At 38.4% G+C, this 16,668-nt stretch overlaps 8 protein-coding genes and 1 non-coding gene across 9 annotated transcripts; 4 read left to right on the top strand and 5 right to left on the bottom strand.

Moving 5' to 3' along the window:
- Positions 1 to 75: 75 nt before the first annotated feature.
- PFS1 (Pfs1p) lies at positions 76 to 855 on the top strand (the record flags this gene model as incomplete). The annotated part of the gene is made up of 1 exon (XM_449925.1): positions 76 to 855. The coding sequence occupies one exon, from the start codon at positions 76 to 78 to the stop codon at positions 853 to 855; it is 780 nt and encodes a 259-aa protein (XP_449925.1).
- Positions 856 to 1,057: 202 nt separating this feature from the next.
- SSP1 (Ssp1p) lies at positions 1,058 to 2,929 on the bottom strand (the record flags this gene model as incomplete). The annotated part of the gene is made up of 1 exon (XM_449924.1): positions 1,058 to 2,929. One exon carries the CDS (start codon positions 2,927 to 2,929, stop codon positions 1,058 to 1,060), a length of 1,872 nt encoding a protein of 623 aa, XP_449924.1.
- Positions 2,930 to 3,441: 512 nt separating this feature from the next.
- GND1 (phosphogluconate dehydrogenase (decarboxylating) GND1) lies at positions 3,442 to 4,911 on the bottom strand (the record flags this gene model as incomplete). Its single annotated transcript, XM_449923.1, has 1 exon — positions 3,442 to 4,911. The coding sequence occupies one exon, from the start codon at positions 4,909 to 4,911 to the stop codon at positions 3,442 to 3,444; it is 1,470 nt and encodes a 489-aa protein (XP_449923.1).
- A 1,626-nt stretch (positions 4,912 to 6,537) lies between these two features.
- On the bottom strand, positions 6,538 to 7,224 carry SVP26 (Svp26p; the record flags this gene model as incomplete). The annotated part of the gene is made up of 1 exon (XM_449922.1): positions 6,538 to 7,224. One exon carries the CDS (start codon positions 7,222 to 7,224, stop codon positions 6,538 to 6,540), a length of 687 nt encoding a protein of 228 aa, XP_449922.1.
- Positions 7,225 to 7,791: 567 nt separating this feature from the next.
- tT(UGU)3 lies at positions 7,792 to 7,863 on the bottom strand. The gene has a single exon. It is a non-coding gene; the product is annotated as a tRNA-Thr (tRNA).
- A 720-nt stretch (positions 7,864 to 8,583) lies between these two features.
- On the top strand, positions 8,584 to 9,042 carry YNK1 (nucleoside diphosphate kinase; the record flags this gene model as incomplete). The annotated part of the gene is made up of 1 exon (XM_449921.1): positions 8,584 to 9,042. The coding sequence occupies one exon, from the start codon at positions 8,584 to 8,586 to the stop codon at positions 9,040 to 9,042; it is 459 nt and encodes a 152-aa protein (XP_449921.1).
- Positions 9,043 to 10,995: 1,953 nt separating this feature from the next.
- GVI51_M13233 (uncharacterized protein) lies at positions 10,996 to 11,199 on the top strand (the record flags this gene model as incomplete). The annotated part of the gene is made up of 1 exon (XM_065626657.1): positions 10,996 to 11,199. One exon carries the CDS (start codon positions 10,996 to 10,998, stop codon positions 11,197 to 11,199), a length of 204 nt encoding a protein of 67 aa, XP_065482729.1.
- A 338-nt stretch (positions 11,200 to 11,537) lies between these two features.
- Positions 11,538 to 12,176, bottom strand: YET1 (Yet1p; the record flags this gene model as incomplete). Its single annotated transcript, XM_449920.1, has 1 exon — positions 11,538 to 12,176. The coding sequence occupies one exon, from the start codon at positions 12,174 to 12,176 to the stop codon at positions 11,538 to 11,540; it is 639 nt and encodes a 212-aa protein (XP_449920.1).
- A 1,128-nt stretch (positions 12,177 to 13,304) lies between these two features.
- Positions 13,305 to 16,628, top strand: MNR2 (putative Mg(2+) transporter MNR2; the record flags this gene model as incomplete). The annotated part of the gene is made up of 1 exon (XM_449919.1): positions 13,305 to 16,628. One exon carries the CDS (start codon positions 13,305 to 13,307, stop codon positions 16,626 to 16,628), a length of 3,324 nt encoding a protein of 1,107 aa, XP_449919.1.
- Between the last annotated feature and the right edge of the window lie 40 nt (positions 16,629 to 16,668).

Genomic DNA, 16,668 nt, shown 5'->3' with positions numbered 1-16,668 from the left:
TGCTGTTTTGGGTTGATTTAGTCTTTATTGCTTTCGATTTTGTTAATGGTAAAGCAATAAGTAAATTAGTAAGGTATGTCCGATCAGCAGGATATGCTGGAAAATAAAATGGCAATGTTGCATAATTTCATTCAAACCAGTGAAAGATATTCTCCTAAATTTGATGGTGATTTTGTGACATTATGGCCAAGAGAACAAACGATTAATGTAAATTATACTATTCCCGAGAACAGTAACCGGGATGAAAACAAAATTATAGATAAGGATATTTCAATCAAGCATGAACTGTATAAAAAAATAAATAGTATTGGCAAAAATGAATGGTTCATTGATGAAAACTTAATGGAATATTTACCTCAATTTCAAAAGTCAAAGAAAATTTCTAACAACGATACTAATTGTCAAAGAAACGACCGAGCTTCATTAAACTTTATAAGAGACAATCCTAGTCAGTCAGTACAAAATCAGGTATGTCCATATGGTGAATTTTATCACAGTAGCTCAAATACAAATCAATGTTCATCATATTATGACAGTCATATTAAATTCAACCCCAGAGAAGAGAAGAATATGCCAACAAAAGATAAAGTAGAGAATTGGTTAGAAATGTCAGGTTTTATAAAATACAAGTACATTGATTCTGAAAGTAATATGTCAATTCATTGGGAAGAAAATGAGTTTGATTTCCAGGATTCGGAGTATTTTAGCAATGATTCGTTCTCATTTGGAGATTATCAAGATATTATCTACTTACAAAGTAGAAAGATTGACTCTCTAGTTAGGAAGGCATACTTATCTGAACAGAAAGCAAAGCATCATGACTCCTTTGATTCTTCAACCTTATCTTCTGAATAAATACTCTACTTAAATTTTAAGCTATTGCTAGTAAACAATATTTATTAGAGCTAGAGTTGAAAATACATTCGCAATTCCAGTTTTTGGCCGCTCATCATCACACAGATATAAGGCAAGATCCTATAATTTAATTACAAATACTATGACAATAGTGTGGTTAAATTGAATAAAAACTGATTTACATCGATTTAATATTAATTTTTTAACTTTCATTTTTGTTTTCCTTATTTCCTGGTATAGAGCTTGAATTGGCCGCCCAGCCATTTTCTTCAAGAGTTCCCTCAGCTTGTTTAATGGCTTCATTCAATTTTAATACACTGTCATTAGTGGACTCCTGGTTAGAATTCCTGTTTTCTGAAACTCTGACATCTCTATTAATCGTTCGTCCCTCTATTGTGTTTACAGGCATTTTAGTGATTGTTTGGGAGCTAGTATCTCTATAATTTTCATCGAAAATGTTAGTGGTATGTTTGTTTTCATGTGATTCATATTTCCAATTCTGAGTTTGATCAGCATTATCGGTTGGTTGGTTTTTGGCCTCTTGATCGAGTTCTTGCCATGATTTAAATATATATGACTCTTCCGAGATTCCAAAATTGTGGGGCATCTCATCAAAGTTTAATGGGTATTTAGAGATCGAATTTGGTGAGTAAACAGTTGGGAGAGAGCTGTACACAATTTTCAATAATGAATCTTCGTGTTCATATAAACCTGATTTAAGATTTTCCCATTTTATTGGGTTTCTTCTATCTTCTGGTGGTAGTGTAGACCAGTATTGTTGTGCCCGGCGTCTCCTAAGATTTTCTAAATCTTCTGTGAAGCAATCTGCGTTTGCTTTCTCTAATTCAGTGAATGAATTTTTGATAAAATTTCCTGCATTATTCTTCAGACCTGAACAAGATTCAAATAACTCGATGCCGAAATTGGTGAATTGTTTTCTGGCAAATACCGATATGGACTGGTCATAGTGGAATTGAATTACTTCAAGCGACTGTTGTACTGTAATCACTCGCTCTTTCAGTATTTGTAATTCTTCGTTAGTTTCTGGTTTTTTTTCTTTTGATTTATTATATTTTGTAAGAACAGCGTTGAGCTCTTTTTTTGCATTTATCAATTCTGTTTCCCTTTTTGATACAAATCCTAAACTATCAACCAATAGTTTCAGCGCTTGACTAACTCTTTGTTCATATTCGACATCCTTGTTAAACAAACTTATTATATCATCCACCAAAGATGGTGTTACAGTTCCAATTAGATATGGGTTCTTTTCCCAGGTACTTAAATCCTTTAGTAATTTCCTCTCAGCTTTCCACAACTCACTTCTCTTTGAAGAGATAGCTCTTAGCCTTTTTTTTATGGCTTGTAGGTAGACATTTCTTCTATAAATTGGGTTCTGTACAATTGCCATCGACGACATATCTATAGTATTAGGGTCAAACTGTTTGGGATATGGATCATAGGAACCTGGCGCAGATTTAGGTTTTTCCTCATCATCTCCGTTTGTACTTCTGTTGGCATTGAAAGATAAATCGCCAATACTATTAACTCTCCATTCATTAGTTATGTCACCATTAGAGCCTATTTTTGTCATGTCTTGTTGGTCATTAATTTCTGGTTTAGACCAATTCATGTTATTAGTGCCAAGCGCAGGATTAGAAGCCTCACTTGGTTCCAGATCTCTAAGTTTTAGCTGATCAGTGGGTACAATGTTTTGATCCTCGCGAACATTCACGCGAATTGAGGGTGTTCTGATTCCAATAGGTATAGTCACATCTTGGAAATTAGTTAAGAATTGATCGTACTCGCCACTTTTGTCCTCATTGGATGGTAAACCTTTTTTGAAGCTTAGCCACGACTTATAAAAAGGGTTCCCATCCGACTGATGTTCGGTCGGACTATTTCTTTGAGCAATAAAAATGGATTTTAATTTCTCATATAGATAACTTCTCTTAGCGGGTTTCTTTGCGTACTGTGGTTGATTGTGTTTGTAAATATTATCATCGGGAGGCTCTACTGACTGTTGGGGATGATGATTCACAATATTGATAGCCTCCGGGGCTGTGTATATATTCATAATGCACACTATAAGCAGACTAACTTAATATTTGTTGACGGTTCAGAGGCATGGAATTATTAGTTACAAATACTATCCTTCTGCGTAGCGACTCTTAATGTCATTGGTTATATTTTTGATAACGTACGGTTATTGTCGTAGAGCGGCAATTTTCGTCCCCATAGCGACACAAAAAAAGTCATGGCAAATATAATTTGTACTTTATAATATATTGTTATATTGACAAAGCTCTCTTACATAAGAAACTATAGTAAATAATATAAAAGAAGCTTGAGAAAAAAAAGAGAGCAGAGCCTACTCATCTACTTGAGTGGATGGGGCAGTTTCCGCTGTTGCATTTTCTTCTTTTGCCCAAAAGTAGGGACTCGTACTGGTATCTGTGCAGTCTGATCCACTTTTAAGACAAAATTAAACATCAAAACCTAACTAACCGAGCGTTAAAATTCAAAAACATTAATTGGATATAAAAAATAAAACGATATAATTTTGATTTATCTTAATCTTAAAAATGTTTAAGCATCGTAAGTGGTAGAAGAGACGTTACCACCGTGACCGGTCCAGTTGATGTGGATGTCCTTGTCCTTTGGTAGGGAGTCGGAAGCACATTCTGGCAAGACTCTGAAAGTGTGAGCACCGAAGTAGTCACGTTGAGCTTGCAACAAGTTAGCTGGCAATCTTTCAGATCTGTAACCATCGTAGAAGGACAAAGCGGTGGCGAAGGCTGGGGATGGGATACCGTAAGTGGCAGCCAAAGCCAAAGATCTTCTCCAGCCACCTTGAGCCTTGGTGACGGCGTCCTTGAAGAACTTGTGGAATAGCAAGTTTTCCAAGTCTGGGTTTTCTCTGTAAGCCTTGGTGATTTCACCCAAGAAGACGGATCTGATGATACAACCACCTCTCCACATTAGAGCAATAGCTGGGTTGTTTAGCTTCCAGCCGTAAGTCTTAGCGGCTTCTCTGATCAACATGAAACCTTGAGCGTAGGAGATGATCTTAGAAGCGTATAGGGCTTGTTCCAAGTCGTCAATGAATTGTTGTCTGTCCTTGATCAAGTCCTTTGGAATTTCTGGGCCTGGCAAAGTCTTGGAGGCCTTAACTCTTTCACACTTTAGAGCAGACAAACATCTAGCGAAGACGGCTTCACCAATCAAAGAGACTGGCATACCTAGGTCCAAGGCGTTGATGGCGGTCCACTTACCGGTACCCTTTTGACCAGCAGAGTCCATGATCTTTTCAACCAATGGCTTACCGTCAACGTCGTCCTTCTTTAGGATGTTGGTGGTAATTTCGACCAAGAAAGAGTCTAGAACACCAGTGTCCCACTTGCCGAAGACTTCGGAGATTTCCTTGTCGGTGAAACCACCGATTCTCTTCATGATGTCGTAGGCTTCACAGATCAACTGCATGTCACCGTATTCGATACCGTTGTGGACCATCTTGACGTAGTGACCAGAACCAGCTGGGCCAACCCAGTCACAACATGGCTCACCGTCGGACTTGGCGGAGATGGATTGGAAGATCTCCTTGATGTGTGGCCAAGCTTCTTCGGCACCACCTGGCATCAAAGATGGACCGTAACGGGCACCGTCTTCACCACCAGAGACACCAGAGCCGACGAACAAGATACCCTTGGCCTTCAACTCCTCGTAACGTCTGTTAGAGTCTGGGAAGTGGGAGTTACCACCGTCAATGATGATGTCACCCTTTTCCAAGTGTGGAACCAATTGAGCGATCAAACCGTCGACTGGGGCACCGGCCTTGACCAACATCATGATCTTTCTAGGTCTCTTCAACTTGGCGACCAAGTCCTCGATGGACTCAGCACCGATGATGGACTTACCCTTGGCTTCGTTGTCCAAGAATTGGTGGACCTTGTCAACGGATCTGTTGTAAGCAACAACAGTGTAACCGTGGTCAGCAATGTTTAGGATCAAGTTTTGACCCATAACGGCCAAACCAATCAAACCGAAATCAGCAGACATTTTTTTTTATCGATAGTTGTTGTTGTTGTTTTTTTTTGTAAGTGAAAGTTTGTAGAGAAAAACCCTTTTTTATTTATTTTCTTCCTTAGGTTAGAAAAGACAAGGGAACAATTTTCAATACTCAATTGGTGGTGTGTTATCTACAAGAGTTTACAAATTTTTGGGAAGGAAGTTTGTTCAACCCATCCCTATTTATATTAATTTTTTTTCGTTTTCCTTGTGCCAATTGGTGTAGTTTTTTTTTGTCATCGAGTGTTTAGGAGCTATGAGGAAAATCCCCTATTGAAAGCCAGAAAAGACACCAATTTTGAAAGGGGGCGATCGTATGTAAGATTAGTAGTTGCAAGGGGAGTCTGAATGTAGTGTAGACGAGAAGTGTTAACGGTGTTGGACTTGCACTTCTTGCACTTGTTGCACTTGTTGCACTTGCTAGAAGCTTTGTAGACACGCAAAAGGGAAAACTGGCTTTCCTAGTTGCTCACAGAAGTCTTTGTAGAGAGGATAGCTTGGTCCCACACACACGGTACGATATCATAACACCGTTGGTCGGTGTGATAGAGGTATTGCTTAGATGTGTAGACTGTGCTGCAGGGGAGAGATATCTTCACAGAGTTCACAGTGTGCTTATCGTGGGTCTTGTGCGAGTTACTCTGTGCCAGATGAAAAGGGGGGGGTGGCAAGTCAGAAAAGGGTAGTACCGTGAAGGGTACCTTAAAGTGTATGACGTAGGCTGTGATTTGAAAAGGGGAAAGGGGAAAAGGAAGGGGGTGGAGGAGGAGTAGAATGGGGAAGCTGGGAAGCCAGACTCGCAAGTATAGGAGTAGTTAAGGTACGCTTCCTCGGTGGCAATGTGTATAGTATAGGGGCGTCCAGGGGGAAGGGGGGTGGGGAGGCAGAGTGAGGGGAACTATGTGTAAATCCTTTACGGTTGAGATAAGATAGAGAGAAAATGAAATAGCAAGGTGCAGTTGTTTCTGTGTTGCTACGCGTAGTCGGTGTTATGGAAGGGGTTATACGTGATATGCGTTTGTTGTGCAGTGTGTTGTGCAGTGTGTTGTGCGTGTGCTGCTGAGTGTTGTGCAGTGTGTTGTGCGTGTGCTGCTGAGTGTATCGGTGCCCTTATGTAATTTACAATCCCAAGTGCGGTAGGATCCGTTCACGCACCGATATTATTGCGTGAAGCTCTTAAATTTTCTGCAGTGTTTTCTACGACGGTGTTAAAAGCGTTGTCGGTGTTACATTCGGCATTATATTCCATTCCCTACAAACACTTCTGTCTAAGCGGGTCGGTGTTGCTGTGCCTTTAATTGAAGCATGTTCAATTCAATTGAATGTAGCTCTAGATCTTGCATTCTTGGTCACACTCTTAAGAAAAGGCTCCTCGTTTCCTTTTGAATGGTAAGGAATAGGATAAGCGGTGTTATACTTTACCTCTTCTAAGTAAAATAAGATAAAAAAGGTAAATCTGTTTTCCTCAAACTCTTATCGGTTTGCCTTTATTAAAGGTACTCACTAAAAAGCCCCCTTATCAAGAACCATGTGAGCGAAATATGTCAATGCGAAGTTTATCTATTATGTACAAACCCAGATTGTGTAATCTATATTTTCTATATTCTCTGCTTATTGCTATAGAAGGGGTTCAGTGGGGCGTCTGTACCCGAAAACTTGCAGCCATGTGTTTATGTGGCCACGGATAGAGTTGATCACCACGCGGACGAGGCCGACGTTCCGGTTGCGGGTGCTGTGCGTGCTGTGTGTACCTTCTCCACTAACACCGCGCAGTTTTAGCACCGCTGCGTCACTAGATGATTGTGCAAGTAAATAATCGCCAGCTGACAACGAGACAAACAAGGAGAATGGGACAAACCACACGCAGAAACAGAAGAACGAGGCCACTTCAGCGAAAGTAGCACGACGTTGTGGGATGTATGTGGGGTCGAACTTGAATTGAGGGGGTATCTCCACCTTGCTGAAATATCTGAACCACAGAAAGTGGTTCAACACCACTAGCACACATGACGCGATGAATGACACACTTGTTAAAGATATCACTGGGAATCTCTTCAAATTCTCCCTGTAAACCAGATGTGATACAATGGATAACAGGGTCAACTTGAAGGATAGTCCATCTAGCAACCAACACGTGGCGAGTATGCCGATGATAACGTAGATGGCTTTGTATAGGAATCTTTTGGTGGGCTCGCTATGCTCTTCCACTAGCTCACTGATGTAATATAACCCTGACGCAATGGACAGCGTGAGGAAACAGAACCCGAATACAGTACCTATTACTGAAAGTATGTTCAAAATCATATTATATTATTGTTATATTTGCTGGGAGTGTGATTCCGAAACTCGTAAAACTATTAGACCACTTCAATAAAAGCACAAATAAGCAAGAGCAATCAATTCAGTTGCGTCCAATTGTAGTTTATGAAAAAAAATAGAAACTTCAAATCTGTGTATCGTTTTCCTCCTCTGAATGTAGGCAATCAAAATATCACAATTCAAATCTATGGACTATTAGTATAGCCTAAAAATGTTTATTTTACAGGTTCACCAAGTATTGAACTTTAACGATGAAGGGAGAAAAAGTTACAGAAATTGGGAGTCGACGAACACGAAAACGAGTCTGCTAAAAGGCACTTGCGTTCCCTCTTACTCTCACTCCGTCCCTAGAATTTCAATAATAATAACGTACCCTGCGATGAAGGAATGATAGAGATTAGGCTATTGATCCTCCTTATTCTCCCGAATTGATGTAACTTTTGTCGAGATTCTTTCACTCCTTTTTCCTTCATAGTTCAGCCTACAGAGATATACCATTCATGGAGAATGACAAATTTTGAAAAAAAAGAATCGCCAGCACGAGAAAAAATTTGCCACCTGCCAGAATTGAACTAGCGACCTTTGCATTACAAGTGCAACGCTCTACCACTAAGCTAAGGAGGCAAATGGTAAGTACTGTCAGCCCTGATTGAAATTTCCTGCCTTAACTATAATAATAAAATATCGTATGATACGAGCAAAGGGTTATATGTTAATGGTGGTGGGGTTATTACTGTAGTATTGAATACATTAAGTAGTGAGTGAATAAAATTATTATATTGTACATATTTGTTTGTAGCATAGGAGTAGGAGGATATCTATTGCACTCAAAGACTACATTTTGTGCGCCAATGCACGGAATAATCTTCTACCCACAAGATGCATGTCGCAGAGTTGTAGAACTGTATAACTAAAGAACCCTAAACTTCGTGTCAATAGACAGCTGTTCCTGACATTTCTTTGGTGAGCCTGAATTGGCAAGAATAGCTCGCACGGACCAATTAGAGCTCACTTCCCTCGGGCAAGACATGTTCAATTGCGTATTTCTACTGTCTAACGTTCTATCTTTCATTGAATTAACAGTGACACCCTTCAGAATCCCGATGTCCGGGGAGGACATCCCTTGTCCTCAATAGCTATGGTAAGCACAACAAAAATCTCATCGAGGAATCCTTGTGTTCCCGTCTCCTGATTTATCAACATGTATATATAGCTCATCCAAATATTGCCCAATTGAATTTTTTCTTGATATCTTGTAAGTTGTATAAGTAATTTTTTAGTCTTATATACTTACTGTACAACCGAAGTAGCTATTCAAACAAATTTCAAGAAATTATAGAGAAAATGTCCAACAACGAGAGAACTTTCATTGCTATCAAGCCAGATGGTGTCCAAAGAGGTCTAATTGGTAAGATTCTAGGTAGATTCGAAACCAGAGGTTACAAGTTGGTTGGTATCAAGCTTATTCAAGCTGATCAAAAGTTGTTGGAACAACACTATGCCGAACACATCGGTAAGCCATTCTTTGGTCCAATGACCGCTTTCATGAGCTCTGGTCCAATCTTAGCCACTGTCTGGGAAGGTAAAGATGCTGTCAAACAAGGTAGAGCTATGTTGGGTGCCACCAACCCAACCCAGTCTGCTCCAGGTACTATCAGAGGTGACTTCGGTATTGACCTAGGTAGAAACGTCTGCCACGGTAGTGACTCTGTCGAAAGTGCTAACCGTGAAATTGGTATCTGGTTCAAGAAGGAAGAACTTGTTGAATGGAAGCCATCTAACTTAGCCTGGATCTACGAGTAAATTAAATAAATGGACACAAATCAGTTTTTTCCTGATTTAATTTTCATTTATATTATTCTCTACATTTATGGTTGGTCTGATTATTCTTGGAATTGTTTGATAAAGTTGCAGACACACATACATGTGAGCCTTCATTAAAAACTGTACATAGTTCCTTCAATGAAAAGTATATAGCAGAGATCGGAATATTACAAGATGAATCTTCAAAACTTCAATACAGACTATAAGAATCGATAATATTCATTTTTTATTTCCCAACTTCATATTTTATACATAAACATATAAAGTAGAGCAAGTGGCATCTAGTTCAAGCATTGCATTTACAAAAAAAACAGCCAACCACATTATCACAAGTCTCGATACATCCTCTATTGACGTGGATTCTGTTATAGGGTAAAAGATACTATATACTATAAGCAATATATGCTAAACCCTTAAGTCGATGTCATATTTATCTATGTCCAAGTTACACTTTTTCGGCATAGCGTTCAAGCTGCTACAAGATACATTTAAAAATATAGCTCATCACAACTAATCAATCCCTGTTATCGTCTGGCACTGATAAATGCTGAAAATAAATTATGAACAGACGGGAATAATATTACCATTAACAAGACATGGTCTTCGAATCAGTATAATAGCAAGTCTTGAGCCAATCATAATTTACCAAAATGATGAAAAGAACATTTAGACAAATGTTGACAATGTTACTGACATAAGAAAATAAAGGGCGAGCGATGGAAGATTGGCAGAGAGACAAAAGACGAATGATAAAAGAAGAAATGTCCCTAATCTGCTCTCTTGCAAATCCTTTTGGGCTGCCAGCTAATGGTTCTATGATGGTAGGGCTGTCTCCAATTGGTATCAGTGTTGTTGACTGCAATAACCAGCAAAATCGTAGGATGCACCATTTATCCTTCGTTGTTCAACAGAGCAACCCTTATTTTGTTTCACTCATTCCTAAAAGTGTAATGTTGCACTTACACTGTTAAGGAGTGTCTTCGCTCTGTACATTCTTTATTTACACCATGCTCTGCCTGCCCCACACTCGATCCGTATATTGTAGGAATATACTATTTACTGTATCAAATAACAAAGGGAGTGAAGCTCATTGAGGATTTTTTTGATAAGACAATGGAAAGAAAGTGTAAAACTCATAATGACAGTTAGTTTCTGGGGAGGCTTCTGTTCTAGACTACCAACATTGTCTGTGTCTGTCCTTGACAATAGATGCTCGCGTTAAGTAACCCCCTCAACGTTCCTCATTGTTCTAACCACTTCTCCTGCATTAATTTCTTTTGAAAACTTATTCATCCAATAATTTTTAATTCTTGATCCTTTGTCTAAAACCGATGAATCCTGATGGATAAGCAGGAATACTACAATGGAAGCTAATGCTGCCATGTTGTACATTAAGTGTGTAGCATGAATATATCCCTGATTGTCTTATGTTCTATGATAGAAGTGGTCCTTCGTACCCTCTCAGCTTTAAATAAAGGGCATATATCTATTAGGCACTCGCACATGAATGGCAAACCAGGATGTAGCGATTGCTTAAAGCGTATATCCCTAAAATTAGAAAAGTGTACTAAGCAATAATCGTAGTTATCCTATAAGACAAGGACAAATTTTGGTGAGATGTTCAGCTTCTGTATCTTATACTTGTTTAAGTAAACCACAGGCTGTATCTTCTATCTTATTTGCTGGTAATTTTACTTGTCATTACTGTGAGAGGTTTATGTGAACTAACAATATATTTATTGCCTCTTCACAGAAAAAAAAAATGTATAAATACCCATAAAATCTCCATCTACATCCAGTTGATTTTCAGTTATTTTTTTTATCGGTTCTTTCATGTATTGCTTATTGTTTATCTTATATTCTCTTACCTCCTCATAGGATAAATTAAAATAAAATATTTAGATTATTAGATAAAAAACAAAACATCAAATAATGTACGCCAGAACTGTGACTAGAGCTGCTACTATGGGAAGACGCTATGCTTCAACAGCAAGAAACAATAATGGCAATCCATGGCTATCCATTCCATTTCTTGTTGTAGGAGCTTTGGGTGCAGGCGCCGCGGTTGTTGCACATTACAACAATGAAGAAAACAGTGGTATCAGAAAAATCTACAAGAAGCATAGAAATATATAGTCTGGTACCATTAGTGTTATTTCTGCCATTGAGCACAATATAACTATGCTAAAAGTGTAATTTTATTTATCTTTCCCAATATAAAAACAAAATAATATTCGTAACTTCAAAGATTTTCTATATTTCCGCGTGTTCATGATAGGCCTATATTACCAAAATATATAAAATAGAAACTAAAGAAAAAAAAATAAGAATTACAATAATTCCAATGTATATCAAGTTATTGATACATTAATCAATTACGAGATAAATTCAGTTAAATTACTTAAGAGAGCAGTAAAGTAATAATAAATTTGATAAATACAAGATTTCGTGTATTTAATGCATATTGTTATTATTTACTGTACTTTCTTCTCCGACTCTGGTACTTCTTTGCTTGGTAATGGCTTGTTCATCTCATCGTAATACTTTTCCAAGTTTTCCACTTGAGTTTGCAAACCTTCTAAAGAAACGGTCTTTTCATGCAAAGTCTCTTCCAATTCTCTAATGGATGGTTCCACTTTGTCGCTCTTACCCTTCTTAACGTCCTTAACAGTTTTTGTTTCACCTTTCTTACCTTCCTCTTTAGCCTTGTCATTTAAGTGGTCCTGGTATTTGACCAATCTTCTAACGATACTTAGCACAGTAGGAATGCCAATTAAGAAATATAGGATGAATCCTGATATGTAAACGTTTCTCTGGTTAAAAGCCCTTGTTGCAAGTACTTGTGTGGATGTATTCAACTCAGCATCGTCACTCTTGGCGTGGTGGTACAACGTAACTGGAATGTTAGCTCTTTTCCAGGAGTCAATGAATAATAGCCCAATGATACCGGCAAAGATATATAGAACAGTCTTGAACTGCGCATTTGAGGTCAGCTGGAAGTAAGTCTTGTACAACATCTTTCTGATCCTGTGAGGCAGTGGCAACACTAGCACAAACAGGATCGCCATCTCGACTGTCAGTATGACAAATAATGTAGAAAAATAGATACTCATGCTTTGGGTAATATCGTTTGTTCTTGTGTTCTTAATATGCTATACAGACTCTGAATAATTGAAACAGAAATACAAAATACAATCACAAGATATATAACGTTCAAGAAACTAAAAAAATAAGAAGGTCCCATCCCTTACCAAACTTATAAAATTATATTAAAATTTCTGCAATCAAAGTACTCGAAACGAACGGAAAACCCTTTAAAATGTGATGAGGTTACTTTTAGAAACAAAGGCAAAGTCGACCTTCTTTGCTCGATCGCATAGGGAGTGGAAGGGAAGAGATCAGATTGTGAAGTCCAAACCCTTGAAACGTCTTCCGTTCCGTTCAGCCACACGTGAAAGGGCAGCCCCAGTGATAAACCAAACGTCATTGTTGAAATATATCCAACTGCATGACGCATCTACTTCATGCTATCTAAAATCTCGAAGTCATTGGAATCAAATAGGCTCATGACAATACCAATTACCATTGTAATTACCATTTCATGAGAAGTACAACATCCGCAACAGAATACACGAACATCAAAATAGTCTTTATGCTATACTTCTCATGTGAAACGCTTATACAGCGAGATTGACACATATGGTAGAGACTAGTAAGCAATTAGCATACGCTTATAATAATACAGCATATTCATTGCTCATTTGTATGCCTTATGGTTCTTGCAATTAGGTTAGGACATCTCTTATATATAGCACTGCTAACGAACATAAACTCTTTCTCAGATATTAGCAATTACTGGGACTCACACGAGTGTTGCGATGAGGGTCAAATTTAAGTCATCATGTAGCAGCTCTATTGGCGTCTTTTCATTGTCTCTTGTCTTTAAAGTAGTACTGGCTGGTACATGTATTTAGCATAGACGTTTGCGGGCTGTCATCTGATCTTTACCGCTTTCTACAATTCACCTGCTCAGAACAGTTAATTCCAAATAGCCCTTTTTAGAAATAAACAGTACTTGACTCCGAATAATTGATCTCTTCAAAATTATACTAAGAACGATAGCTTGGTCAGAAAATAGTGTATATTAGGAGAGAGACTGCTGATCTCTAGGAAATACAAACAGCTTATGGTGCAAAGCTAGACCCCTGTCTACGAGAGTACAATCGAAATAGTAAGAAAAGATGAATAACGAATCATCGTCACCTAGTCCTTTGACTAGTATCCCGCAGCTACTACAAAACCAGGAAACCAATTCGGTAGACGCTAGTAATTCTGATAGTCAGCCTATTCCTAGAAGACCCAAACCCATGAAGCACAGAATATCTGACTCAAGTATGCCAATGGGTTCATCCTTCTCCAATGATTTTGATAATACTGACTCCTTAGGAATACTTCATGAGGCGGAAACTCAATATGAAGTAGGTATAAGACAAACAGAGGAAGAAGAAGAGGACGAAAATCATGGTGCTGCTGAAAGAGAGGAAAATATTGACAACACGGATAATACTGATGCTTTGGAGCATGCAGTCAATGCCGAAACTGAATGGAAAACTAAAGTTAACAGCGCTCAACACAATATATCTGTGACAAATGGGAGAGGGGGCAGAGGTTCTTATCTCGATCACAGAAAAAATAGTATATTAGAAACTAGACCTCTAACATTTGCTAAAAAGAATAGACCTAAAAAGACAGAGAAAAATGACAAATCTGAACAAAAAAAGAAGCAACGCGCATTTAGTATGAACGCGGATGTTCTGAAACCCAGATTGAGTAGAACAGGCGGCCGTATTGACCCTGGAGCGGATTATCCAGAAGATTTGAAGGCCCGGTTAGCGGCTTCGTATAATACAAGAAACTATGACCCATATTTGTCCAGTACGGGTACCCCACCTGTAATCAATGGATTTCGTAAGTCACCTTTGCATAGAAGGGATACTTTAATACCTAATGGAAATGATGTGGTCATCGATGTTGATGAACTTATGCGTCATGTCAAACACAAAGGTACACATAAAAAGAAAGGTCATCAGGATGACAGACATAGTCGTCGGAGCTATCCATCAAGTTCTGCTTCATACTCCACATCTACTAGAAGTACTGATGTTTTCCAAAGTGACATGGAAGATGAAGATGAAGATGAATATAACTCAAGGCCGTCATCAAGGAGATCTTCCAATAATTCATCTTTAGATGATGTGTGCCTTGTCCTCGAAGATGAGGATGAAAATTTAGATAAAATGTGGCCTGATGTAGCTGTATTGGAGGAATTTTCCAAAGAAGAAACAGAAAAACTAAGAAGACAGGCAATTAGAGATGCAGAAGCTTTTCACTTCCAATATGATGAAGATGAAGAACCTTATGTTAACAATGATTTTGATGATCAGTCATTCCCAGACGCTAATGATAGATATACTAAAGCGGAATCCAGTTCAGGAATATTCTTCTCCAAGCCGATTGTTACTAATATAGACGTTCCTGAATTGGGAAACAAAAGAGTAAATGAAGCAGAACAACTCAATACAGGAAGATTAAGACCGAGGAGGCTAGCACCATGGCATCTAACACAGAATAAGCACCAGGGTTTTCAATCTGCTCCTGGAATGTCTCCAGTTAATCCAGCTATCCCCGGCAATAGTGAGTTACGAGACAACTTCTTAGTGGGTAGAAATATTCAATACCCATCACACATAATATCTAGTAATCCTGAACATTTTAGATTTACTTATTTCAGAATTGATTTAGATGCAACAGTTCATTCTCCGACAATATCTGGGCTACTACAACCAGGCCAAAAATACCAAGATCTATTCGTGGCCTCTATATATGCCGATCAGAGAGGGTCGAGCAACTTTTCAGGAGCTAATACTCCATTAAATACTAAAGCCAACACTCCATCTCACTCGAATTCACATCTAATCAAGAACCCCTCAAACATGTCCAACAGTGCCTCTGGGACTCATTTGGGTTCTAACGCGGCAGATTTGGAAGTAGACTTAGATGAAGTAGCTCCTTTTTGGTTGGACGTAGTTAATCCAACTGAAGAAGAAATGAAAATATTGAGTAAAGCTTTTGGTATCCATCCCTTAACTACTGAGGATATATTTTTAGGCGAGACACGTGAAAAGGTAGAGCTATTCAAGGATTATTATTTTATTTGTTTCAGAAGTTTTGATATTATTGCTGAAAAACATGTATTAAGGCAGAAAAGGAATAAATATAACGAGGATACGGGTACAAATGCCGACAGAGACAGTGTTTCTCACCGTAGTAACAGGAGAGGTTGGCTATCATCCTTCTTTAGGAAGAGAAGACGGTCCTCAAATGATATTAAGAGGGGTGGAGCAGAACAGTCTCTCTACTCTTCTAGTCTTCATCACAAGGCAGACAAACAACGGCTGAAAATGATAGAAGAGAGAAATAGGAAACGCAAATCTGGTGATAGACATAAACCAAGAGAGGGTGAGTTGCAACCGCTCAACGTCTACATTATTGTTTTTAGAACAGGTGTTTTAACTTTTCATTTTGCTCCTACCCCTCATCCTATTAATGTGAGAAGGAGAGCTAGACTACTAAAAGATTATTTAAATGTTACTTCCGATTGGATTGCATACGCCTTAATCGATGATATTACGGATGCTTTCGGGCCAATGATTGAATTGATTGAGGATGAAGTATATGACATTGAGGATGCAATTTTAAAAATGCATCATACATATGATGATAGTGACAGTGACTCCAGCGATAGTGACTCAGACAGCGACTATGGCGATGATAATGAATCAACATTCAGTGTTAGAGGAGCTAATAAGTCTAGTGGTGGTGAAAACACAAGACTACTTTTCGATAAGAGATCCAAGAAGGCAGGTTCCATACGTGGATCAATTGGCAGAAGATCATTTGAAACTCGTTCATCTAGGTCATACAATACATTCTCATCCAGAACTCGAAGCAGCAGTAGCAGTAGCAGAAGTAGCGATAGCAGCCTATCAAGTATAAACCCAAACATTATTGGATGGAAGAAGAAAGGTGATATGCTGAGAAGAATTGGTGAGTGCCGTAAGCGTGTTATGAGTATCCTGCGATTACTAGGGTGGAAGGCTGATGTGATCAAGGGATTCGCTAAGAGATACAATGAGCAATGGGATTTTGGACCCCAAAGTGAAATTGGGATATATCTTGGCGATATCCAGGATCATATAGTTACTATGGTTGCATCATTAAACCACTATGAAAAGCTACTAAGTAGGTCACATTCAAACTATCTTGCTCAAATTAATATCGATATGACTAGAGTCAACAACGATATGAATGACGTTTTGGGAAAAATTACCATTCTAGGTACAATTGTATTACCAATGAACGTTATAACAGGTTTGTGGGGTATGAATGTTATTGTACCTGGTCAATTTAATGAATCATTGAATTGGTTCATGAGCATTGTTGCGTTCATGTTTTGCCTGGCATATGGTGCTTATGTTTATACCAAGAAGAGATTTGATTTCTAAACATACACTACTTTAACCAGTAATAAATATATTCTGATTT

This window comes from Nakaseomyces glabratus, chromosome M (assembly GCF_010111755.1).
Source record: "Nakaseomyces glabratus chromosome M, complete sequence".
NCBI lineage: Eukaryota > Fungi > Ascomycota > Saccharomycetes > Saccharomycetales > Saccharomycetaceae > Nakaseomyces > Nakaseomyces glabratus.
The sequence above is the reverse complement of the archived record's forward strand: the minus strand, read 5'-3'. Positions and strand labels throughout refer to the sequence as shown.